The following is a 24325-nucleotide window of genomic DNA, read 5'->3' as shown; positions in this document are numbered from 1 at the left end:
GTCCCTCACTTCAGAGCCATACAGCCTAGAATGGAACAGACACACGATGAGACTTGCCTCGAATCTGTCAAAAAAACTGTCTGTCCTCCTGAGTTTCTCTCTTCTCTGTCTGAGCATCTAAGTCCTTTGGTCTTCCCTTAGATCGCAGGGCCTGTCCCCTTCCCCTTACAGTCGTATCCTCTAAGTCGGTCTCATCACGTCCACGTGCTTCTTCAGAGAAGGCTCCCCAGAACTGACAGGTAAGAACTAACCTTTCTGGGGTGCTTACGTGCCAATGGCTCCGTTCTCAGCACTGCAATCATGTGACTTAAGTGCAAGTTTGACCACCCCATTAGACTGATCACCATTATTATTCCCCATTCTGGAAATGAGGAAAGAAGACACAGAAAGTAAGTTTCTTGCTCGAGGCCACTGAGCTAGGAAATGAAGGCTGCTATTAAAATGCAGGCAGCCTGTCTCCAGAGCCCTGCGTTCTCAACCTCCACCCTGTCCTGCCTCTCCCCGCGCCTACTCCAAGTCGGAAGAGACCACCTCCGCTGTTTCAAACATCATACTCCAAGTAACGCAACCGAAGATCACACGGCAATTACACCATGTACGGGCATTTGAACATTGCTCAATGTGTGTGCACCCGTCCCTCTCTTCTTCCTGACCAAGACAGTCCCCTAAAGCCACAGACCTGGAGAAGAAGTATGTGGCAGGTGAGGGGTGGACAGGCAGAAAGTAGGCTAAGAATTAGAGAGGTCCAGACACGAAAGCAGCTGAGGGATCCAAGGGTAAAGCAGCAAGCAGGTGGACGGGGAGGAGCAGCGTCAGACCGGCTGCAGGAAGACGGTGGGCTGGTTTAGGAGAAATCTCACAAATACCGTTTGCATCACGTTATTCCGAGTCCTCAGAGGCAGGCCGGACACGATCCTCAGCAGCATCGGGAAACGCACCCGCACACGGTGAACCCTTTAGACGTGGAGGGGGATGGAAGACAGTTGGGTCTCTTCAAAGATATGGTAGATCTGCTCCTGTGCCTTCTCTCCGGCTTCATCTGGAAGACCCAGATGTCTTAACTACTCCCCCCCCCACCCTCCTTCACCAGCCCCACCCCCTTTCCACTCACACAACATCCTTGAGGCTGAGTCAAGGATGTGAATGTGTCCTTTCCGGCTTCTGCCTGCGGGGATCACTTGCTTTGGAACTCATGACAATTTCTTTGGAACTCATGACACCTCCTGATGATTTTCTTTAGTTAATTCTTGTCAGCTAATTTCATTCTCAGAAAAATGATACAGGGGCGCCTGGGTGGCTCAGTGGGTTAAAGGCTCTGCCTTTGGCTCAGGTCATGATACCAGGGTTCAGGAATGGAGCCCCACATCGGGCTCCCTGCTCAGCAGGGAGCCTGCTTCCCTTCCTCTCTCTGCCTGCCTCTCTACTTGTGATCTGTCTGTCAAATAAATAAATAAGATCTTTAAATTAAAAAGAAAGAAAGAAGGAAAGAAAAATGATACAATATGCTACTTCATATAATTCAGTGTTTTGAGGCTTTTAAACATACTATATGCTGTTTTCTCAGTGAGTGTAAAGCCTCAAGAGAAAACAAAGAAGAACTCTAGAAAATTCAGCACTTTGTTTTCATCCTTCTGCACTGATGCCTGAGATATGAAAAATACAAAAACATAAGATGTGAAATGTTGGGAGTGCCCAATGCAGTGGAATCTCTAGGACAAAACAGGTCAGGCCCTGCCCAGTGTTGAGAGAAATCAGGATACTGATTTACTGAACATAAGGAAGGAAATGATCCAGCTTGGGCAACCATAAAAGTCCTTGGAGGTTAAGCAAAGTGAAAGGGATTTTTGAAAGGCAGATTTCAGAGATAGGGTCTCACACCTTTGGAGAACTATTATGTAGATTTTACAAAGAGCTTCACTAACCACATAGCCAAATTCAATGGAGGGAGAGGGTTCAGCATGCAAAACGCCTCTATTCTCCTGAGTTACAGACAGTTTAAAGCTATCATTTCGTTAAGCACTGAATTCTACCACATAATGTGCAAGTCGGCTACAGTGCTATTGTACACATAAATCTTTTATTTGCATTAGAAAGGCATCAATCACCTCATGCTACAATATGTAATTAAGAAGTAAATGTACTATTTCCCTTAGGCTCACAAGATAAATGTTGCATTACTGCAAGAACAGAAGTTGTTATTTTAATTTTAGCTAGCCACATTTCAAAGATAAATAGTGGTGACCCTTGAACAGCATGGGAGTTAGGGTCACGGACACTGCCCACCCCATCAGCCAAAAATCCAAGTGTAACTTCTGACTCGCCCCAAACTTCAGGACTAATAGCCTGTTAATGAGAAGTCTTACTGAAAACATAAACAGTCAGTTAACATGTACCTTGCATGTTACATGCATTGCGCATTGTACATCGTACTTACAATAAAGTAAGCTACAGAAAAGAAAATGTTAAGAAAATCATAAGGAAAATACTTTTATAATACTATACTGTATTTACTGGAAAGAAAAAAAAACACATGTAAGTGGACTCACACAGTTCAAGCCGGTGTTGCTCAAAGGTCAACTGTATATACGTGGAAGGCTACCACTACGTACCTATCTGTGCCCCTTCCATGGTTAACAACCAAAATATTATACTGCAAGTAATCTAGAATTTATACTTGGTGGTTAAAAAAAAAATTACAGCTCAATTTATAAAAAGGCACTAGAACCATTTTGGAATGTATGGGATTCACACACACAGAACCAAACAAGGAGATTCACAAGCTACTGGTCAGAAAGGAGCTCGGCAAAGCCTGGGATAACATTTATCTCCCGAGAAGGGCGCCTCCAATGCACTAGGAACGGTAAAGGCAGAGGTGAGACCGGGGGTCGGGAGGTGGAACAGGGAGGAAGGTGGCTGGAAAGGTTTAAGCGAGGAGCGTTCACAACAGTCACTGTGAAGTGGGGGACGGGGACCTGGGGTAGCTGGAAGAGCTGAGTGGCCTCTTCGGGCTTGACACCAAACAGCTGTGGAGTCCCCGACAGTAGGCATTCCGTGGTGGTGCAAAGGGACCCCGGGCTGGAAGTGAGACCCGGGCCTTGGCACTGATCAGATGGACGGTTCTGGCGAGTCCCACATCCTCCCGAAGGGGCTCTACGGTGAATTCTCTTTTCGATGAGGGAAACAGAAACACCAGAGCGCGCGCCTTCGGAGACCACGCAGTAGCACACGGCTCACACGACTACTGGCTGCACGCACGGTCCACCCAGTTCACACGCGCCGTGCGGACGACAGACAACGGCCAGCCAGTCCCCGGCAGGATGCCGCTTTTCCTAGCGATCCTCAGGGGAAAAAACCAGACAGCCGGCCTCATCTACGTTCTGGATTCTTCGCGGAAGTCCCCATCGCGACAGGCAACAAACCTGCCTTTACTTCAAACGTCCAACGCGGGCGCCAGCGTTCCGCGCGCCGTCCGGCCGGTACGGAGTCCGGACACCGCGGCCCAGGGACGCGCTCTCCGGGCGGCTCCGTCGCACAGGGGACTGCGTGCAAACTGGTTTCTACAGGGGAGACGCGCACGCCGCGAGATTCCCACAGCCCGAGCCTTCATAACCTCCCTCTCCCGCTGCTCCAAGGACGCTCCTCTTCTGAAGCACGTTTCCCGGTTAGTTCCCGCAGGGCCTGGTGCCCCCAGCGCCCGCGGCGGACAGTCTCGCGCACCCCGGCCGCGGGCAGGTCGCGCCACCGAGTCGCTCCGCAGCGGAACCGGCCACCGCCCGGCCCGAGCCCCGAGCCCCTGCGGCTACGCCGGAGTTTCCCAACAAGAGCCCGGCAACGCTTCGGTTCCGCGGCGCGACCTCCTCTTCGTGGATCCCAACTCCCGGCGCGATTCTGAGCGCGTTGCTCCGCCTCTACGGCGGCCACTGCGGAAGGCAAATACCGGCGGGATGGCCAGTGGGTCCGTTTCTCCTCCGCCACCACCGAGGCCGGTCCTCGGCGCTCCGCAGTCCCAGGCCGCCCTGCCCTCCGCGGCCCGGCACGTCGCGGGCCATCAAGGCGGGGTCGCGGGGGCCAGCTCTCGGGGACAGGACGGCGACGCCGAGCATCCAATGTCACTCACGTTTCCCGAGCACCGCCGGCCTCTCCTCAGCACCTCGCACGGAACACGCCGAACCCCGACCACGCTCACCGGCTGACCACGAGCGCTTCTAAACCCGCTTCGTCCTCTCCAGCGACACGCGCGGAAGCCGCTCCGCAGACGCATCCGGCCGCCGACACGTGATCGCCGCGCGTACACTCCCGCCCCGGGCGCCGGCTCCCCCGCAGAGGCCCGCGCGTGCGTCAGTGCACGCATGCGCGCGCATGCGCGAAACGGCCGCGCGCCTCCCGGCAACGGTTTCCAGGCAGCTGAGCGCCTGCGCTGCGCGACGCTCCGCAGCCCGCGGAGGGAGGTACTGCTCGCCGAGGCACCGGCGCGCTTGCGCAGTAGCTGGACGCGGGCGTTTCTTTTCTCCCTCTTTATAGAGTTGGTTTCGGGCGGCGGGGGGAGGGGGTGGGTGGGTAGGTTGGAGTTATAAAATGGCGGCCTGGGGCGCGTTGGGCGCTGTTCTTCCAGCCGTCTGTGGTTGAGCTTCCTGCTCTCCCTCCCTGCCGAGCACAGAGAGGCGAGGCCCCTGGAGGACATGGTGTTGGAGACCCCAGGCTTGCTGACCACCAAGTTCTTCGAGAATCTCGGCGCACCGGAAGCGACCAGGCGCGCTCAGCCGGGCGAGCAGCGGCCGCTTCACACCCGACGCCCGCGGCTGCAACCTCGCACCCGCTCGCGGTCGTTCACCCGGCTTTCGCCGCAGCCACAGCCCCGCGAGTGCCGCGGCGGCCGGCCGGGAGGTGAGAGGCAGGCGGGCAGCGTGGCAGGGGAAGGGGCCGATCCCGGGGAGGGGCGCCGGGGTCCCGGCACCAGGTTGGGCCTGGAAGGGGGAGCCGGGCTGCGGGGCCCGGGCTTGGGGAGGTGGAACCCGGGGTCAGACAAAGTACAGTGCCTGGGCCTGGGAGGGGGATCCTGGGCTGGAGGAGTCGGGTGAAGGACCCGGGCCTGGAGAGGAGGAAGCCGGGGTCAGGACGCGGGACTCGGACCTGGAAGGGGACCCCCGAGCTGGAGGAGCCGGGCTGCGCGGCCCGGGCTTGGGGAGGTGGAACCCGGGGTCAGACAAAGTACAGTACCTGGGCGTGGAAGGGGGATCGTGGGCTGGAGGAGCCGGGGTCAGGGTGCGGGACTCGGACCTGGAAGGGGGACCCCGGGCTGGAGGAGAGGGGTGAGGGGCCCGGGCCTGAGAGGAGGAAACCGGGATCCGGATGCGGGACTCGGACCTGGGCTGGAGGAGAGGGGTGAGGGGCCCGGGCCGCGGGGTGTTAGGGGTCAGTGGGCAGGGTGGGGCGGGATGACCGCAGCGGCCCGTAGTCGGGTGCTGTTTGTGAAGCCGGCGCGGGGCCGACCTGTCGCGGTTGCGGCGCCCAATTTGGGTGAGGCTCTCCCGGCTGCGGGGCCCCCGCGGCCCCGGCGGAGGCAGAGGCCCGATTGGGCAGGGGCCATCCCGGCTTGGCCGTCTCGGTTTACTTGCTAGCGCTTCCCCTCGGTACTGCTTTCTCCTTGGCTGTCTCCCCTCGCCCCACTCGCTCCCTACACTACCTCTTCGGCGTGGCTTCCCATCCGGTACTGCATGTCGAGCTGTTGATCGCCCCTTCCCTCCGTTCGGTTAAGAAATGTTGAGACTTCCTTCTTCCCTAGCCTTCCAGCCTCCGGGGTCCGCCCCCTCGTTCTCTTCTTTCCTCTCTGTGGAGTACGGTCGCTTCTGTTTCCGTCTTAGGGTGAACTGATGTTGACTGAGGATCATCCCGGAGGATGAGGCTGTACCTGGTGGCGGAGACCACGTAACTCTGCCAGGCACGAGTAATAGTTTTCTCCAACTATGGAAACTCTCAATTTCGTATCAGTGCTTCATACTTAGGAATCATTTTAAAATTTACTGTCCTTTTAACCACAATCTTCACTTTAAAAAAAAATGTTTTTCAAGATTTTATTTTTACCGTAATCTGGACAGCCATCCTGGGGCTCGAACTCACAACCCCCCAGATGGGGAGTCGCATGCTCCACCCACTCAGCTAGCCAGGCTCCCCCAAATTCTTAATGACAGCCAGGTCTGGGCGCCGGGGTGGCTCAGTTGGTTAAGCAACTGCCTTCCGCTCAGGCCATGATCCGGGAGTCCGGGGATGGAGTCCCGCACTGGGCTCCCAGCTCTAGGGGAGCCTGCTTCCCCCTCTGACCTTCTCCCCTCTCATGCTCGCTCTCACTCTCTCTCTCTCAAATAAATAAATAACATCTTTTAAAAAATAATAATAATAGCCAGGACTTAAGACTCTTTGGGTGCCGGGCCTTGTCCTGAGTACTTTGTGGAGATTTTGGGTTTTTTTCCTTCCTCCTCTTGCATTAAAAAAACTATGTATATATTGTCTGGAGCATCATGCTTTGAAATAAAATACGGACATGCTAAAATGTATTTTAAAGCCTAGCTCATAGTTGAGTCTCTTTTCCTACCCTATGCTTTTTACCATTTTGAGGAGAACTAATATTTTATAGCCTTTGCTTCTAGCAAAACTTGTTTCTTTAATAATAGTCGTGAAGCCCTTCTGTGTTCCAGGCACCGTTCTGAACTAAGGTTTTTCTCTATCTTCCTTAATTTTCACAGCACCTGCCTCAGATGAAGAAAGTGAGCACAGCACTCAGATAACTTGCGGGAGGTCTGGCAAGAAAATGGGGAAACTGAGAGGCCGGCGTCTTGTAGCATTTTCTAAAATAAGTAGTGCCCCAGGTCACCGCTTGGTGACTGCTGGAGAACCTGCTGAGAGCGGGCGGGTTTGGGGCGCCTGGAGGGGCAGTAAGCAAGAGAGATCCTGCCCTGTGGTCAGGTCACCTTAGATAAATACGGTGACCTGGGGAAGCAGCCTCCTTAGCGTTGGTGGCTTTACTCCGCCGGTTATCTCACTTGCGGGCCCCAGTTAGATGTTACACTGTCACTGCGCTCGTTGCACTTCCTGCTCCCCCCTCTTCTTGCCTTAGTAACTTACTATCAATCGTAGCGAAACGGGACCTTCCCGGCTCTTCCGCCCCCTGGTGGAGACGTTCGTTACTGACCGGGGAAAGAGTCGTGTCCCCACCCGCCCCCCACCCCGCCTCTGAACAGTCGAAGTTCAGTAAGGAGCTATGTCAGAAGGTCCCTTGTTTCCTTTTGTTTGAGTGACCAAGATTAATGGCAAAACTTGACCCGGTATTTGAGGGGGAGACCTTAAAAAGGGGGATTTGCAGGTAATGGCTGAGTGTCATACTTCATTTTTAGCATTTTGGATTTTAAAGCCATTTATTTTACAATTAGGAAAAAAACCCTGTACATACTTGTAAAGTAAAAGTTCAGGTGGTATTAGATTATTAAAAGCGGACACTCCGGGGTGCCTGGGTGGCCCGTGAGTCAGGCCTCTGCCTTGGCCTCAGGTCTTGATCTCAGGGTCCTGGGATCAAGCGCTGCCTCAGGCTCTCTGCTCGATGGGGAGCCTGCTTCCCTCCCTCTCCGCCTGCCTCTCTGCCTACTTGTGATCTCTCTCTCTCTGTCAAATACATAAATAAAATCTTAAAAAAAAAAGCTGACAATCCCCTATGCAATTACTCTGTTGGGGGTTAGATTTTGAAGGACTTTGGAATGTCAGCATTTGAATTTAATTTTGTAGATACAAAAGAGAAATGGGCAATGTGTGAATGTGTATCTTAATGACCACGATATTCTAGGATCCGACTCTGGTGGTTTGCGGTGTTGGGACAAGTGAGAGTGGGCAGAGACCATCAGGAGTCCAGACAGGTTTTAGGAACCCTGAAGGAACTGGGTACTTGCCCCGGGACAAGATGGGCAGCGGAGGAAATGGAGGGGTTTTTTGGTCCATCTGACTGGTGAGTTAGAGAACAGCCGGGCCAGCACTCAAAATGGAGTCTCTGTTGGTTGTTGTGCTAATTTTGTTGTTTATAGCAAAGAATATGTATTAGGATCAGAAAACATTGCGGATTGTAAGGGATGGGCAGTAGCCCCCTCTCTGGCTAGGTGCTTGTGTCCACTGGGGAGAGAAAACTGTCAGTCCTCGTCTCCTCCTCCTTCCCGTGACACGGCTTTAGAGGAGTTGAGTGATGTCTTATTCTTAAAGATCTTAAATAAATTTTGATTGTTAACATACCTATATTAATTACATTTTGAACTTTTAAATGATATTCTAGCTTAACAATGTACAATTTGGGGTCATTAAATGTTCAGTCTTGGGAAATTTATTTCTGTCGACTGTCTGTAGCCTAAAGAAGAGTACTGTGCTGTGAAAATATTTCCAGTGCCGTGTTAACATTCTTATCTAAAGATGAACTTCTTTACTGGATCATCTTTAAGAGGATTTTAAGTATTTAAAATGTTTTGCCTGTAGCGAGACTGTAATTGCTACTCAGCATAGAATAAAGTAAGTGCTGCTTGATGATATATACAGTACTTAAGATTTCAGATTTTAAAAAGTCAGTGTTTTATTTTAATTTTTTTTTTCAAACGGAGCTGGTTTAGGGTTGCGCAGAAAGAGTGCCAGTGTTCTTAGAAGACCTGCACTGCCTCCTTCCGTAACCCTTCATTGCATTATGTACACCGAGAGCCTAACAACCCTGCTGTCAAGTCCATGAAGGCACCTCCCACTGATCAGGAATGGGTTTGGGTTTTTTGTTTTTGTTTTTTGTTTTTTCATCTTGTTTCAGGCTAGAGTGAATTTTTAAAATTCTTTGTAAAAATTTTTTGTAAATTCTTGGGAAACCTGGTGGTGCAGTCAGTTAAGCCATCAGACTTTCGGGGTCATCTCAGGTCACGATCTCAGGGTCGTGGGGTCAGGTTCCTCAGCGGGCTTCCTGCTTGCTTGGGATTCTCTCTTCCTCTCCCTCTGCCCTTCCTGCCTGTGCGCCTTCTCTCTCTCAGATAAGTCAGTAAGTCTTAAAAAAAATTCTTTGTAAGTTCTTACATCTTGGTCTAGAAAAGCACGTTTCACTTCTTTCTACTTTTAACTTAGGTTTGAAAATATGGCCAAAAGAATTGCCGAGAAGGAGTTGACAGATAGGAACTGGGATCAAGAAGACGAAGCAGAAGAGGTAAGATCTTTCCCCAAAAAAGATTTCCTTCCGCTTCTCAATTTAAATTCGTTTTGGGATTCCTCAGGAAGATTTTGTAGTAAAATTAAAAAGTCTTTTAAGGAACAGCCTGAGCAGAAAGTAGTTTGGTCTGTTATGACCTGTTAGTTTAGAAATGAGTTAATTACACGGGGGGGTCTTTCTCTGCTAGTGCCTGTCCCTGAAATACTCTGCGGCTTCGCAGAAGCACCTTCCTGGACGTCACGTACTTCCTGCGTTCTAAACCCGTCGTTTCAGTCAAGACGGAAGAGTGCGTAAGCGATCTAGCCGTGAGCGCCGCGAGGCGCCGGTGCTCACACTCGAGCCGTGGTTCCCCACCACGTGCATCTCAGTCTGTCGTCCCCGCAGCTGGAGACTTAGGTCGAGGTGCCTCTTGGAGGCCTGTCTTCTTTCACGTTCGCACGGATCTCAGACCGCCCCGTCCCCCAAACTGCAGTAATTGGGATGGAATTTAGAGTGGCCTAGTTTCTTTCCTAACAAAATAAAAATGGTCTTCCCTGAGGGAATATTTTAATTTTTCTCTTCCAAATTGTAGAACGCAGCTGCCTTTTTCGTGCCTCATCAGCAGTTTGAGCCTCCCTGGCCAGTTCACTGAGGAAATCTGTAACCAAGTTAGCCTTTGGAGTTAATAGAGTAGCGCGAGGTTTAAGGGGGGAAAAGAAGAAGAAGAAGAAGAAGAAGAAATCTGCAAAAGGGTGTTCCAAGCTTATTCCTAAACCGTCTTCCTTCTTTCCGAATCTTGTCTTTCCCTTTACAAATATACGTATTAGTATGTTTAGGGAAACCCAAATCACAAGTATATTAATACTTTGACAAGGTTTTTAACATTCCTAACGGACTTGGTGCTTTTTAACCAACTCCTTGGAAACTTTTTCCAGGTCAGACTTTCTCCGGGTCTTATGCACAGTGTTACGTTCTGTGCCTGTACGGTTTATGATAACCGACTAGTGATTTGCTTTGACGTAACATATTGCAGGAGTGAAGTTGAGTCTGAAAGGACCTCACCCTGAATTCAGGACATGCACAGCCAGACGGCCCCTTCTCTTTAGAGCAGAGATCTCTAAGTTTAACACTGAGGTAGCTACAGAGAGACTGCTTCTTACAAGAAGTATTTTATGCCAGCCCCTGAGGGTGAAAGAAGGGTTGAAATTAGGCCAGAGATCTTCAGCGAATTCCCGACGGTGGGCATAGTTCCTTCAGCTACTGGGAAGAGCAGTAGCCACAACGGGTCGCTTCGAGCCCAGCGTGTGCCGGTGTCTCCGCGATGACGGGCAAATGGGCGAGGCTTCTCTTAAAAATCAAGGGCCTGTTGATAAATGCAGACTCTTTTTTTTTTTGGAAACTGCATTCATCAGATCCTAGATTTCGGCATCTGGGTTTGAGAACAGGCTCTGTGACCCACTGGTAATGGTCTTTAAGGTATTTCTTGGCTTTTGAAGAATAGATTTTTGCTTCTTAAAACTGGATTTTTATTCTAAGTTTTATTCATATCTTTGAATATATTTAAAATTTGAAGAACTGGTCCTGAATGGTTTCCTACCAAAGTTTTTTTTGTTAACATCTTATTTACTTACTTTTAGATCGGGGAGGGGTGCAGAGGGGGAGAGACAATATCAGGCCGACTCCACACAGAGCTCGGAGCCCAACACAGGCTCGATCCCGTGACCCCGAGATCATGACCTGAGTCAAAATCAAGAGTCCGATGCTAAACCGACTGAGCCCCCAGGCGCCCCTCTAAAGACTTGACGGTCTTAGTCTTGTCAGCACTTTCCTGTGTGCCCTCCTCTGGATTGTGATTCAAAGCCTGGGTTTGTATAGATCTGTAAGGTTTCGGACTCACCTAAGTAGCTTCGGGAGTCACAAGATAGATAACAGACGTCAACTTTATCGCATGTGTCTGCTCCATAATCTGTTACAGTATTCACAGTACTTTAAAACTGGCAGATACTAAGGTAAGTTTGGTCTGGCGTTTTGGTTAGCATTTCTTCTCCTTTTGGGCCTCCTCTTACTGCTGTTTAATTTGTGTGCCTGCAGGTGGGAACGTTCTCAGTGGCAAGTGAGGAAGTCTTGAAGAATAGAGCCATAAAGAAAGCAAAGCGTAGAAATGTTGGATTTGAAGTGAGTATTTTCTTACCACTTTCTGTATTAAACACTAATTTGATTTCTAATTGCTGAGCCTTTCTACCTCTGGGAGCAGTCAGATCGATAAATGCCTCTTAAAATACTTTCTCTACTTGTGAAAATCCTTGAGGTGGACCGTGGGAGATAGGAAACCATAAGTACGAGACGCGCACCTTATCCTGCTGTAGAAGTGAAGTGTAGAGCTAGGCAGGTGCGAGCTGAGGGGCAGTAAGAAGAGGAGTGGGTGACAGGTGGAACGACGGAGGGAAACGCAGGGTGTTTTTTTTTTTTTTTTAAAGATTTTATTTATTTATTTGAGAGGGAATGAGTGAGAGAGAGCATGAGAGAGGAGAAGTCAGAGAGAGAAGCAGACTCCCCAAGGGAAGGGGGGTGGGGGAGCCCTCTGGCTGTTAAAGCGAATGAACATGGATAGTTGAAATCTACATGATCATTTCAGCTATAACTTTTAGAACTTGTATAATAAGAAATTAAATGTTATATCATCTGCTTCAGTGCTGAAGTGTGCCTTTTCCCATAGAGAGTTGACTATTGAACGACATGGGTTTGAATTGCCTGGGCCCATTTATACGGGGGTGGGGGGTGAGGGGTGGTTAATAAGGGAGGGGGTCGGCGCACCTGCCCCCCACATTAGTCAGGGGTAGCCTGTTGTGGTTTTGTCCATTGGTTCAACAGACCTGCTAAGCGCTAGAGATACAGAGACAGGAGTAAGTGAAATATCCGTGCCCTGTGGAGCCATCCTAATGATAGAAGAGACGCGCCGAGTGTGTAGTTTTGTCTTTCTTCTCTAAGGGCCGTGGAGGGAAATGAGCAAGGGAGACTGGCGGCCCGGGAGCACGTCAGTTCCATGGGCCCAAGCAGATGGCTTCTCATTCACTTCTTTTTTTTTCCCTAAGATTTTATTTATTTGTCAGAGAGAGAAAGTACACACAAGCAGGCAGAGAGGCAGGCAGAGAGAGAGGAGGAAGCAGGCTCCCCACCGAGCAAGGAGCCCGACGCGGGACTTGATCCCGGGACCCCAGGATCATGACCTGAGCCGAAGGCAGTGGCTTAACCAACTGAGCCACCCAGGCGTCCCTTCTCATTCACTTCTGTCCTTTTTCTGAGTGATTCCTGTTCCTTTTTTTTTTTTTAAATCAGTGGTTCTTGAATTTTTGTGATGATCCTAAAGCCGGTTTGCTGTTAACAATTTCTAAAATCACTATAAATAGCCTGTGGCTTTTATTTATTCATTTTTTAAAAGATTTTATTTATTTATTTATTTGACAGAGATCACAATTAGGCAGAGGCAGGCAGAGAGAGAGGGAGAAGCAGACTCCCCGCTGAGCAGAGTGCCCGATGTGGGACTCGATCCCAGGACCCTGAGACCATGACCTGAGCCGAAGGCAGAGGCTTAACCCACTGAGCCACCCAGGCACCCAGCTCGTGGCTTTTAAATCTCCCGCAGAATAGCAGGCTCTGAGGAGCCACTCAACAGCTTTCCGCTTTGCCAGTGGTAAGCCGTTACAGGATGGTGGCTGTACGTTTGCTGTCTTCGGGATATTGAACGGTCAAATCAAATGGAAGTGTCAGGGCCTAAGGCGTATTTATTACACACGTTAAAATTCGTACAAGTTAAGGTGTTTGCCTTTTTTGCCTAATTTTATTGCCATAATTATATCTGGTGAGTAACCATCTGAAATTCCTGTGGATGTGATTGAAACTTTTGTGTTTCTGGTTGAAGTAATATTTTTGTGAGCTTCTGATTATAATTCATTTGGGTGAAAAATGTACGGTTTGTGCACTCCCTCGGATGTTTGGAAGCACGGATTCTGTGATGTGTTTCCAAGAACATTTCCTAGAGCCTCCCTTAGAGCTTGGATCCAGGAAGCAGATTGTGCGCACTGTGGTGTAACCACTAGTCTTGAATGGGGGGGCGGGTGGGGAAGGTGACTTCAGCAGAGCAATGTAAACTGGGGAACATCCCTCCGAGAGTTTGCAGGGGCAGAGAGTGGGTGTAGACGCTCACAGGGAGTGCCAGACATTTCCAGAGAATCGCAGGTTGGAGACGCGAGGAAGCCAGCGGCAGTGGGAAAGGTCTACTAGAAGGACCTTGCTGATGGCAGTAGTGAGAAAATCGAGAAGAAAAATGCTGCCTCTGGATTTCTCAACCAAGGGAAAGTCTAGGTTTGAGAGTCAACTCACGTTTCCAGAAGCTAAAAGCTCCAGGAATGCTCTAGGAAGTGCTGGGAGGATGGGTAAAGGTACCTTCATCAGTCAGCCTGGCCTGCTGCTGCTACAGCTCCCTTGGGCTAGCGGTCTTGCATGGAGTGGTGCGAGAGAAATGCTTCATTTGGGCTTTAGTCGTTTTAGAATGTTTTTAGTCCTAATTCTGAGGCTGTGTACACAAATTGATTGCATTAGTCTTTTTTGCCTTCTGTTTCTTAAATATATTTTTAAAAGCAAGTTTCGCTGCAAGCCCCTGTCTTCCTGGCTGTCAGGAAGGCAGCTTTGGGCTGCAGAGCTGTCACTGTGAGTCAAGCCGGTCTCAGGTCCTGTCTCTGCGCCGGCTGCTCCCTTTCCTTGGTGCTGGCCCCGTGAGCGTTCTGGGTGCCGCTCAGCTGACACGGTCCTGTCACGGACTTGCTTATTTATCTGGGAAGCGCAGAGTCATCTAACGTGTGCTCTCTCTCTGTTTCAGTCCGATAGTGGAGGGGCCTTTAAAGGCTTTAAAGGTTTGGTTGTGCCTTCTGGAGGAGGCGGGTTTTCTGGATTCGGCAATGGTGCCGGAGGGAAGCCTTTGGAAGGGCTGTCTAACGGAAGCGGCGTCACCAGCGCCCCGCCCTTCTCCGGGGCCAGGCCAGCCACGGAGAGCAAGGCGGCCTTCGGTGAGTAGGTTCTCCTCCCCACACTCACATCGGTGTAAAGATCGTTGGGAAAGTAACTTGGCAACGATGTTTTCCTTGGATTTCATCTGGGTCCTGGGATGACAGGAGCAGAAACAGCGTGATAATGAAAGGGATGGAAACTAGGGAGATGCTGACTTTTTGCAGAGTGAGTGGAGCACGGGCTTTCGAGCCGGAACAGACCCAGGTTCTGCTCTCAGCTCTGCCGGTCATTGGCCCTGCGGCCCTGGTCGAGTTCCTTAGCCTCTTAACCTCCAAACCTTGGACTGTGAAATGAGAATGACCCTCAGAACTGACCTGTGGGGTAAAGGAGAAGAGGAGGCTCTCAGTGCGCCCTCCACAAAGACCTGCCTCCCGTGTGCTCACTCGTTCTCTGTGTACCAGGGACTTGCCCACACCTGCGAGGAACCTGCGGGTCCTCCCCCTGGACTGATTTCACCTGGGGTGTGGCGGCCCGATCCTGTGTTGAGAGACGTGGTCCGGAACTCTTGGGATCAGCAACAACAGGGAACGGACTCGTGGGCTCCTGTCTCTGGTTTTCCGAAGCGGTCCTGGCTGGTTGGGTTGTGCTTAGCTAGTAATTTCAACTGCTTACTGTTTTGTTTTTTTTTTTTTTAAATTTTATTTATTTATTTGACAGAGAGAGATCACAAGTAGGCAGAGAGGCAGGAAGGGGGGGGGGAAGCAGGCTCCCCGCTGAGCTGAGAGCCCAATGAGGGGCTCGATCCCAGGACCCTGAGACCATGACCTGAGCCGAAGGCCAAGGCTTTAACCCACTGAGCCCCCCAGGCGCCCCTCTACTGTTTTGTTTTAATGAGGCAGAGCATGTAGTGTGATTAAGCTGGCACTTTCTGTTAAAATTTTAACCGCATTAATGTATGTTCATGCCTACAACCTGGGGGGTTAAGTTTTATACTAACTATTGTGACAGTTCTGGGGGAAGCTGGCCTCCTTTTCAAGGAAAAGATTATTTTAAACGGTAGAAGTTTAATGCAAGCACATCATAGACCGTGTTCTTGATTTTTGTGATCACCAGTTCCTAAATACCTGCCGTGCACATACTTCCTGAACTGGCACAGAAATACGGGACACAGTAAAAGCAGAAAATGGGAAGACAGAACAGCATGCAAACCCAGGTCATATAATCCAATCAGGGCCTCAGTAAACTCTTCAACCTTTAATTTCCCTGTAGGATCTGTTGCTGCGAATGGTCCTACCTCCTTGGTCGATAAGAAGGTTTTAACTCCCAAAACCAACGGGGACAGTCAGCAGCCCTCCTCTTCCGGCCCCCCCTCCAGCGCGGCCTGCCCCCGGAGCGCCTACCACAAGCAGCTGGCGGCCTTAAACTGCTCCGTGCGGGACTGGATCGCGAAGCACGTGAACACCAACCCGCTGTGCGACCTGACGCCCATCTTCAGAGACTACGAGAGACACCTGGCGGGCATCGAGCAGCAGCACGGGAGCGGTGGCGGCCGGGGCTCCGAGAGCGAGGCTGATCGAGTGCCGCTCGCCACCCAGTCCCCTTCCCTGTTCGGGGCAGCGAAGCCGCAGCCGGACTCGGCGTTCCCGTTCGCCGGCGGCAGGGCAGAGGACAGCGCCGAGAGGAAGCCGGAGCCGCCCGCGGGAGCCGCAAGTGCCTCGTTCAACTTCGGCAAGAAGATCGACGGTTCCGTCCTGGGCTCCCTGAACTCCGGCCCCCTGACTGGGTTTTCGTTCTCTTCGGGAAACTCCAGCTTCTTTGGCAAAGATCTGACCCACAATAAACCAGCGTCTTCACCATTTTCCGCGAAAACGTTGGAGGTACAGGCCGAAGGCGGCAGTAGCGACTACAAAGGTAATAACGGAGTTTACCCTCCTGAGTCTGTCTCGGAGTCGAGTTCGGGTTTAGCGGCACGAACGTGGCTTTGCGGTTCGGGGGCCTCGGGAATCGCGGTGGGACTCGCCACTGCCCGGAGATGCTCTTGGACACGCGAGTCTGGCGTTTCCCTCCTGATGAAGCAGGGTCAGAGCTGTTCCGTGGCGCTGCCATAAGCATCACGAGTGTAAGAGTAAGAATGACGGCCGTAACGGTGTCTGGCACGGCGACGTGGAAAAGTATCAAATGCATGGTTTTTGCACATCAGAAAATTCAGTGAATTAGCGGTGATTGAGAATTGGGTCTTAACTGAAAGAAAGAACTGGTCATCGGTGTCCGCAGCGTGTCCTGTGTTTGCAAATTTAGTCGTAGGTGAAGTCTCCTGGCAAAATAGTACTCTGCTGTGAATAGAAAAGGGAGACTGTGCGCAGCCGCACAGGGCGGGACTTCCCTCGATGTGTCTGGACTGCGGCCACCTTTCCAGAAGCGTCCGCCTTGGGTGGCATCAGTGCCCCAAACTGGTCTGGAGTCACCGGCCCTTCACTCACTGTTCTTAGCCCTTTGGAAGGAGCAGTTAGTGGCCTAGTCCCTCCTCGTCCCTGGTGGCTGCGAACACGTGTGAAGTCACTCACTTGTAAGCAGTTAGAATGTACATCTCGCAGGAGGTGTTCACTTCTCGATACTCCAGAATGGAAGAGACCAGCCGTTTTCTCCTGGGAGCGAAACTTCCATTCCTTCGAGCCCGTCCTCAGGCAGGGGCCCTCCAGAGCAAAGCACAGACTAAAGATCTCCCCTTTTATTTCTCTGCTCTAAATACGACTGCTCCTCGGGCTGTCCCCGGATCGCCTCTGCGGGGGCGTGAATGAGGCTCAGTCCCCCTACGGTGCCCGATGGTAAAGTCCTCCTGCTCGTCTGGTGGCTGCACCGCTCCCCGAGCCAGAGGGACCGAGAGCTTGTTCGAGTCTCACTGCCGGGGCCTGCCCTGGAGAGCCTCACTCACGGCTGCCTTCTTGGGAGTTTGAGTCTTGTCCCTTTGACTTGTTGGAGCACCAGAATTGTTTTTCTGAGAGTTGCTGTTTGACTTAGTGTGTGTCCTGAGGCCATCTTTCTCCGGAGGCTCGTTCTTTGCATCGGAGTGTTGTGGATCTCCCCTGGGGCTGGGCTCAGTCCGAGAGGCCGCCCGGGGCCCGAGCCTCTAGATGGGGGGCCGCACAGACGCAGCCTGCTCACGCTTCGGGGCGGTGTCGCCGACAGCCTGCCCCGTACCCAGCTTTATTGTCCTCCTCTTCTTTGGCCATCGCTGAGACCGACTGTTCCTTAGCGTGACGCACACGGAGTCCCAGGAGCGTCGGGGGTGGGGCTGTGAGAGGCCTGCCGGAGAGTTTTCTTTTCCCTTGGGGGATCTGGAGTCTGTGTTTATTTTTCTGTTAAAATTGCTGCAGAGTCATAAGCGTGGACGGTTTTTCACCCCAAGGCTTTTTCCAAATTAACATTTGGAAGGGGGAAGCATGCTCCATTAAAAATTCCCCAAATTTTTCACAAAATAATTAAAATTCAGTGAGTCGTCGTTCCCGTCCCCGCCCCCGCCCCAGTTCGATGTGTGCTTTCGGTTTCTGCGTCCGCTTACGGGCAATTTGTAGATTGAGGTTTGGGGGGGTGAGTGACCTCTGTTGTGACGTCTGTAAGCTCTTGATTTGAATTTCACTGAGTTAGTGTTGTTTTTCTAAAAGGCGGAGATGAAGAAGAGAATGACGAGCCGCCCAAAGTAGTAGTTACTGAAGTAAAGGAAGAAGATGCGTTTTACTCCAAAAAGTAAGTAAGAGTCCGGGAGCCCATGTGCTGGGCGTATTGTCAGACATAGAAAGATAAGGAAGGCGGCCTTTGGGTGACCTGATCCTCTCAGTATTTGCTGAGCATCCTGTCCGGGGGTCAGGCTGTGCCTGGTCTCTGAATGGGAACCAGAGAGAATTCTTGACCTGTTCTTTGGAAAACAAACAGATTCTAGAAATTTCCTACTGGGCGTTTCCTACTCTTTACTAGTATTTTTGTTCTTTCTTGCTTCTAAAGTGCTTTAGAAACAGGCTTTTCTTTGTCCCCCATCTCCTTCTTCCTCTCCCCCCACCTTCCTGCACAGAGAGAGTCGGCGGGTCCCTGACGTCACCTTTGGTCTGTCTTCGGCTCTTCATCGGGAGGGGCCTCCCGTCCTGGAGACCTGGTTGGCCCTTGTGGGTTTTCTCAGCCAAAAGCTCTGCAGTCTCCAGCCCTTCATTTCTTCCCCAGTGATGGGAGCAGCGTCGGGTTTTTGTTCACTTGTGTTTTTACAGGAGAGCTGGTGCTTTCAGTAGAAAGCTAAGGAGAAGTATTGAATCATCTCATGCCAATGAAATGAAATTAGTACCTTTTAACATATTTACAGAGAAGTCAGTGGTGCCATTTTAGAACCTTCGCTAGATGTGTCTTTTTAAATACAGAAATTTCGGACGGAGTCCGCAGTGTTCGTTAATAGTCCCTGTAGCCTGTGGAATTCCCAAGTATTATTTCTGAGAACTTTTAAGAATCCAACAGTTCCTTTTTCTTGTTTTTTAAATTTAATTTCACGGATGATCTCTATAGGAGTGATTTATTTCCTGATTGGAATGAATCAGAGGGGCGGGCAGTGGTTTGATGTGCGTGTTCATGACGCAAGGAGGTGCATGACGCGGCAGGCTGGGGAGGCTGTTGGATTACATTACTGTCAGCCCTTGCTTAATGGGGCGCCTGGGTGGCTCAGCCGGTGAAGCCTCTGCCTTTGGCTCAGGTCATGATCCCAGGGTTCTGGGATCCAGCTGTGCATCGGGCTCTCTGCTCGGCAGGGAGCGTGCTTCCCCCTCGCTCTCTGCCTGCCTCTCTGCCTACTTGTGATCTCTGTCTGTCAAATAAATAAATAAAATCTTTAAAAAAAAAAAAAAGTGTTTTCCGGTGCGCCTGGGGGCTCTGCCTTCAGCTCAGGTCATGGTCCTGGGATCGAGCCCTGCATTGGGGCGCCTCGCTTAGCGGGGAGTCTGCTTCTCCCTCTCCCTCTCCCCCTGCTTGTGCTCTTTCTCTCTCTGTGTCTCTCAAATGAATTATTTAAAAAAAGTGATTTCCAAAATTTCAGCATTTTGGTAGAATAAAAATTGAAGGAGTCCTGAAGAAAATTCAAACATAAATAGGAGAAAGGGGAAGAGAGATGGGGGAGGGTCGTGTGTTTGTTCCCGTGCCTGGAAGGACCAGATCGGCCCCTTGAGCTCGGGGCCAGAGGAGTGCGGCAGACGAGCAGCGTGTTTGCCGTGGTGGCTGAACTGAGAGGGAGCTTCAGAAAGTGTTGTTTGCAAGTTCCACGTGACCCGCAGTTTTAATAATTGGGAAGAACAGGGAAGGGCGCTAGACTCTCTAACCTGATTTTCTTACTTGGGTTTTACCCAGACCCAGGCTGAGTCAATCCAAGATTCATCCTGGTCTTTGCACACAAGTGTGAGCAGCGGCTGCTGGGAAGCTTGTCTGCCGAGTGTCTGACGGCCTCGCTGCTTTCTCTCCGCAGGTGTAAGCTGTTTTACAAGAAAGACAACGAATTCAAGGAGAAGGGAGTGGGCACGCTGCATTTAAAACCTACGGCCACTCGGAAGACGCAGCTGTTGGTGCGGGCAGACACCAATTTAGGTGGGCATCTCGCGTCTCGGGCGGCTTGCTGGCCGCAGAAGGGCGTCCTCCGTTTAACGGAATGTGCTCCGGGTAGGAAACAACCAGTAACACACGGCCGGCACCCCCAGCCTCCCACTTAGAACCACCGCCGGAAGGGGCCCAGGCTGGGGGCCGGGGCTGGGCTGTGAGGAAGTGGTGGGTACCGCTAGGCCCTGCCGGGCTGGGTTGCAGAAACTTCTCTGCGGCTTTTTCTTTCCCGTGGGCTTGACTCGTGGGTGACGCCATCGCCGTCGTAGCGCTCTTAGCCGGTGAGCCACAGAGAGCTTCTTTGCTGACCGTTCTGCCTGCGTTGGAAGGACCTCGTGAAGGCTCCGGGTCGAGCCAGCGCGTCCTCCCTCTGCCGTGAGCACGGGCCCCTCTCGGAAGGCCTGGCCGCTGTGACGGTGCACGGGGGTACGGGCGGGAGGCAGCGTCTCCGCCGTGGGGCCCGGGGGCCTGTCTGCGGGACACCGTGCTGGCACCTGCATCGGGGAAGCCGGGCCCTTCTCCCCCGACCTTCCCGACGCCTCCCAGTTCTAGATCTGTTAGGTCCAGGAGGGCTTCCGTGCTCGGGGGTTAGCATGCCGAGGCTGTGGTCTCGGGGACCGGTGGTGTGGTCTGGGGGACCGTCATGTCCTTTTCTCCCTTGTTGACTTGCAGGCAACATCCTGCTGAACGTTGTGATTCCGCCCAACATGCCGTGTACCCGAACGGGGAAGAACAACGTCCTGATCGTGTGCGTTCCCAATCCACCCGTCGATGAGAAGAACGCCACCGTCCCAGTGACCATGTTGATCCGGGTAAAAACAGGCGAGGACGCGGATGAGTTGCACAAAATTTTACTGGAGAAAAAGGATGCCTGAACCCACTTGGACTGGGATTGCCGCCAAGTTGCTGCTCCCCCACCGCCCCTTAGACATAGTCCGTTTCCCTTCTTACTTTGACATTCTGAGAACTTAGAGATAACTTAAAACTTTGTGAGGAAGATTAATACGGCCAATAAAACCTTGAAATGTTAAGTGTCAAGAACCTGTATCCTCCCTTCTTAAGAACTGTCTAATGTGTAAAATACGTTTGAATGACATTTTTTTGGAAGATTTTTAATGTTCACTTATTAAACCGACCACAAGTGGTTTCTTAATAGGCTGAAATCAGGGTATCGATTAGACTTCCCAAAGGCTCTTCCGACCCACGGGTTTTGGGGTCTGCTGCTCCCGCTGGCGAGGCTTTCCGGCAGCCCCCCGTGTCCCGGAGGAAGCTTGCCGGCAGCATTCTCCCCGGAGAACGGCACTCTTTGCAAACGAATCATGCTACGGCGCTGCCACCGCCACCGCCGCCACCACCGAGGTGTTTTTCCTTTGCTTTCTCGCGCCCGTCTTTTGCAGCAGCTGAACCAGGTCGGCGGCTCCCCCTTGGCATGAAGGGCTTTAGCTTCTGTTTGCAGACTTGGCCTTTTAGCCCTGCGGCCTGCTTGACCTGATTGAGGAACTGCTCTTCCATTTGAAAAGGAATCAAGTAGCTTGTTCTTTGGTTTTGTAGTTTCATTCTTGAGGTGCTCTTCTCTCCACCCCCCTGCAGATAAAGGGAATCGAGGGGGATTTGCCAGGAATGAGGTTTAAAAGCACAAATTTGGTAGCTTATAGTGTATGGACCACGGACAGCAAACCCTTGCAGAAATGAAAGTCGAATGTAGAGCTTAGTACAGAAGAAAGAAGACGTCTCAGCTGTTTATACCACGACGAACCCTAGGCGTCCTCGGAGCTCGTGTGCGTTAGCCAGGAAACATGCAATAAGGTAATGGAATTGAAAGTGTGTGCGTCAGTGTGGCCTTTAACTTTAGACAGAACTATATTCTACATTTGATACCTGAAGTTTCCACTTTTTTTTACAAGTAAGATACTCAGTATGTCCGTGTGGAAGGGAGCCGTGGCCCTCCCCACAGCTGTCCGGTAACGGATCCTAGTGTTCTTGGAAGATCCTGGGCACACGAATTAGATACAGATGTTCATGTTTAAACGTCCACTCTCATTCCTCGTTAATCATTGAATGCTGGTACCATGTGACCTTGTTTCAAGGCTCAGGGGCCGTGCCTGTGGGCTCACACTCGTATGTTCCGATCTTCAGCAAGTAATGTCTTCTGACTTAGAAAACTGTAGAAATAGTTGTAGATAGTACAGTTGCTTTTTTAAAGAAGCTATAGTTTTTAGAGATTTATAAAGGGGGCAGGGGAACCATTTTTATGATCCAGTACGTTAACTCAGGTGTGACACCTGACGTGTGGCCGCCGGCCACCCGCTGACCATGAGGTTTTCGGATTCCGGTGAAAGACTCTGGTCCCGTGTGTGCCTCTGGACAGACGCGGCGAGGCGTGCGTACGCGTGGGGGCTGTGGTCAGGCTCTCATGTTGGGACAGCTAGGGAGGGAGAGGCAGTCATTTTTTCATTTCCTTTGTAGAATTGAGAATACTCCTGAGTGTTCGTTATAGGTGAGTTCTAGGACGTGGTGGTCGGTGGTGTTCCAGCGGCCGTGGTCCACCCGGCCTTGAGTGAGGTTATCCAGCTGCTAGAGGTAGAGGGGACGCAGGGCACAGATTTCTGTCCTGTGCGGCCCAACCGTGGTCCCCAGGAGCCGCGAGGCCACTCGGGCACTTTCAGGGGGGCACCGCACTGGCGACAGCCTCTGCGTGGCCAGTGAGACGTTTCCCAAACGTGGCCCGACGGTATCAGGATCGGGTCACCTTTCACCCCCACCCCGGAAAAAGAGTTGATAATCTTTTTTGCATTAGTTGGTATGTGTGGCTTTCTCCTCTCCTGACATTCCCAGCAAATTGTTGCTGCTAAGACTCACTGTTAAAGTGACGATTACAGGGACAGGTGTGACGCATGTGAGGTCCCCACACGGTATTTCCTTCATGTCGCTTCCCCTTTAGGAACTTGCTGGTCTCAATTGTGTATTCATACAAAAGAGCCTGAGTGTGTGTGGATTTTCCTGTAAAACCTAAATATTTGTATGTTACTTGGGGGAAGAGGCCCCTTTGGCCCACAGAAGGCCGGTCGTCTTTCCCTTGCTGTATTAGTAGCTAAATTCCACCCCACGGGTTTAGTTAGATTTATTTTTTGACAAAAACATTAGAAATTAGGCTTTCAAATGTTTAACGCTGACTGAAATTTTTGTATTTAGTTAGAGGATCAATGACATATACCATCTATGTGGCCTGAAGGGAGGGGTTTTTAACCTTTAATCTGAAATCAGTTGTGTTGCATCTTGACAAATACCGAGTGTCCCAGTGGCCTTTTTTAACTGGTGTGTGTCCTTTTGAGAGTTCCCCAGTAAGCAAAAAAATGAGCGTTGTGCTGTCCTCATGTTTAGAATTACAGGCTGGAGGTGTGTGTCCAGTTTTTAAAGCAGTTTTGATTGTGTCTGACCATGTATGGATTTTCTTGAAAAGGATTATAGTTTTACAATTTCAGTTCTAAATCATATTTTTGATATGCTGCATGCCAAAAAGAATCTACCTGCTCTGGGGTAGAGGAAAAAAAATTGCCATCTTACTCTCTGAGTGCAGAACAAGTTATCACTGAGAAAGCCTTTTTGGTTTCGTTTTAAAGTTAAACACGTCTTTGGAACAGCTGTCTGTTCCTTGATTTCCGAAGTCAGAATGCAAGCACAGTGCATTTTGAAGGATTTGCAAACCCAGTGGCTCCCTCCCAAACCCCTGGGTGTTCGTTCTCATTCTGGAAGTGAGAATCTGTGGTAGAAACCGGTGAGTCCCGCAGTGCTGACGGGGGACCGCGAGGAGCCTGTCCAGTCCCGCGCTGAGCCACGGGGAAGTTCTTTGCCAGAGGCAGTCATGGTTGGGACCCCGGACTCTGCTTGACGCAGACGCGATCGTAACAGATGTAAGACTTCTTAGCAATCAGATGTTTGCTTTCTGTTTTACATAGGAAACTGTTTTTCTAAAACTAAAATACTTGAATTGTCAGACAATGTAATCTCAGTTTGTATTAGTTTTTGAGGAAGTGTAATAATCCATGAAATGTGAATAAATGGAAAGTAACAAAATCAGTGTTTGACACTTTTATGTTCCTCTGTGATGTTCCTGGTGTCGATACAAGTCCCATGGGCCGGAGGGAGTGGGACGGGCCGGAGGGAGTGGGACGGCCCAGAAACCCCCAGGCAGCGGAGGCTCTGCTTCCTCTCAGCCCCTGCATGCGCCGGCAGCCCGTTCCGAGCCACTCGAGGGTCTGTCGTGTGGGATTCATGTCCTTACAAATGAGAATGGGCATGGTAGCTGCATCACGGGCCCCGACCGGAGCACTGTGCCAGGTGCCGAGTGCTCCTTTAGCCGACAGGGCAGACTCCCAGACGGGCTCCATGGGGGCGCTTCCCAGAGCTCGGCACTGGGGCAGGTGAGTGCGTTTCTTACGGTACACACATGGGTTTGGGATCTGTGTCCAGGTCCGTCTCAGTCAAAAATCTGTGAACCCCTCCAAGGGTATTTTA

General features: G+C 51.1%; 1 protein-coding gene across 2 annotated transcripts; it reads left to right on the top strand.

The window, feature by feature from the left end:
* The first annotated feature begins 4545 nt into the window (after positions 1-4545).
* NUP50 (nucleoporin 50) lies at positions 4546-23877 on the top strand. Of its 2 annotated transcripts, XM_080812284.1 has the most exons (9): positions 4546-4884; positions 9127-9205; positions 11279-11362; positions 14064-14250; positions 15461-16102; positions 17854-17935; positions 19683-19801; positions 20080-20185; positions 20483-23871. In XM_080812284.1, exons 2-9 carry the CDS (start codon positions 9137-9139, stop codon positions 20583-20585), a joined length of 1392 nt encoding a protein of 463 aa, XP_080668410.1. In that variant the 5' UTR covers positions 4546-4884; positions 9127-9136; the 3' UTR covers positions 20586-23871. The 2 variants fall into 2 exon arrangements, with proteins under 2 accessions (XP_080668410.1, XP_080668411.1); XM_080812285.1 differs by lacking the exon at positions 20080-20185 and having other exon boundaries at positions 20483-23877.
* The last annotated feature ends 448 nt before the right edge of the window (positions 23878-24325 follow it).

The sequence above is a fragment of the Martes martes genome (genome assembly GCF_963455335.1).
Source record: "Martes martes genome assembly, chromosome: 8".
NCBI lineage: Eukaryota > Metazoa > Chordata > Mammalia > Carnivora > Mustelidae > Martes > Martes martes.
This window is presented reverse-complemented; position numbering and strand designations above follow the sequence as displayed.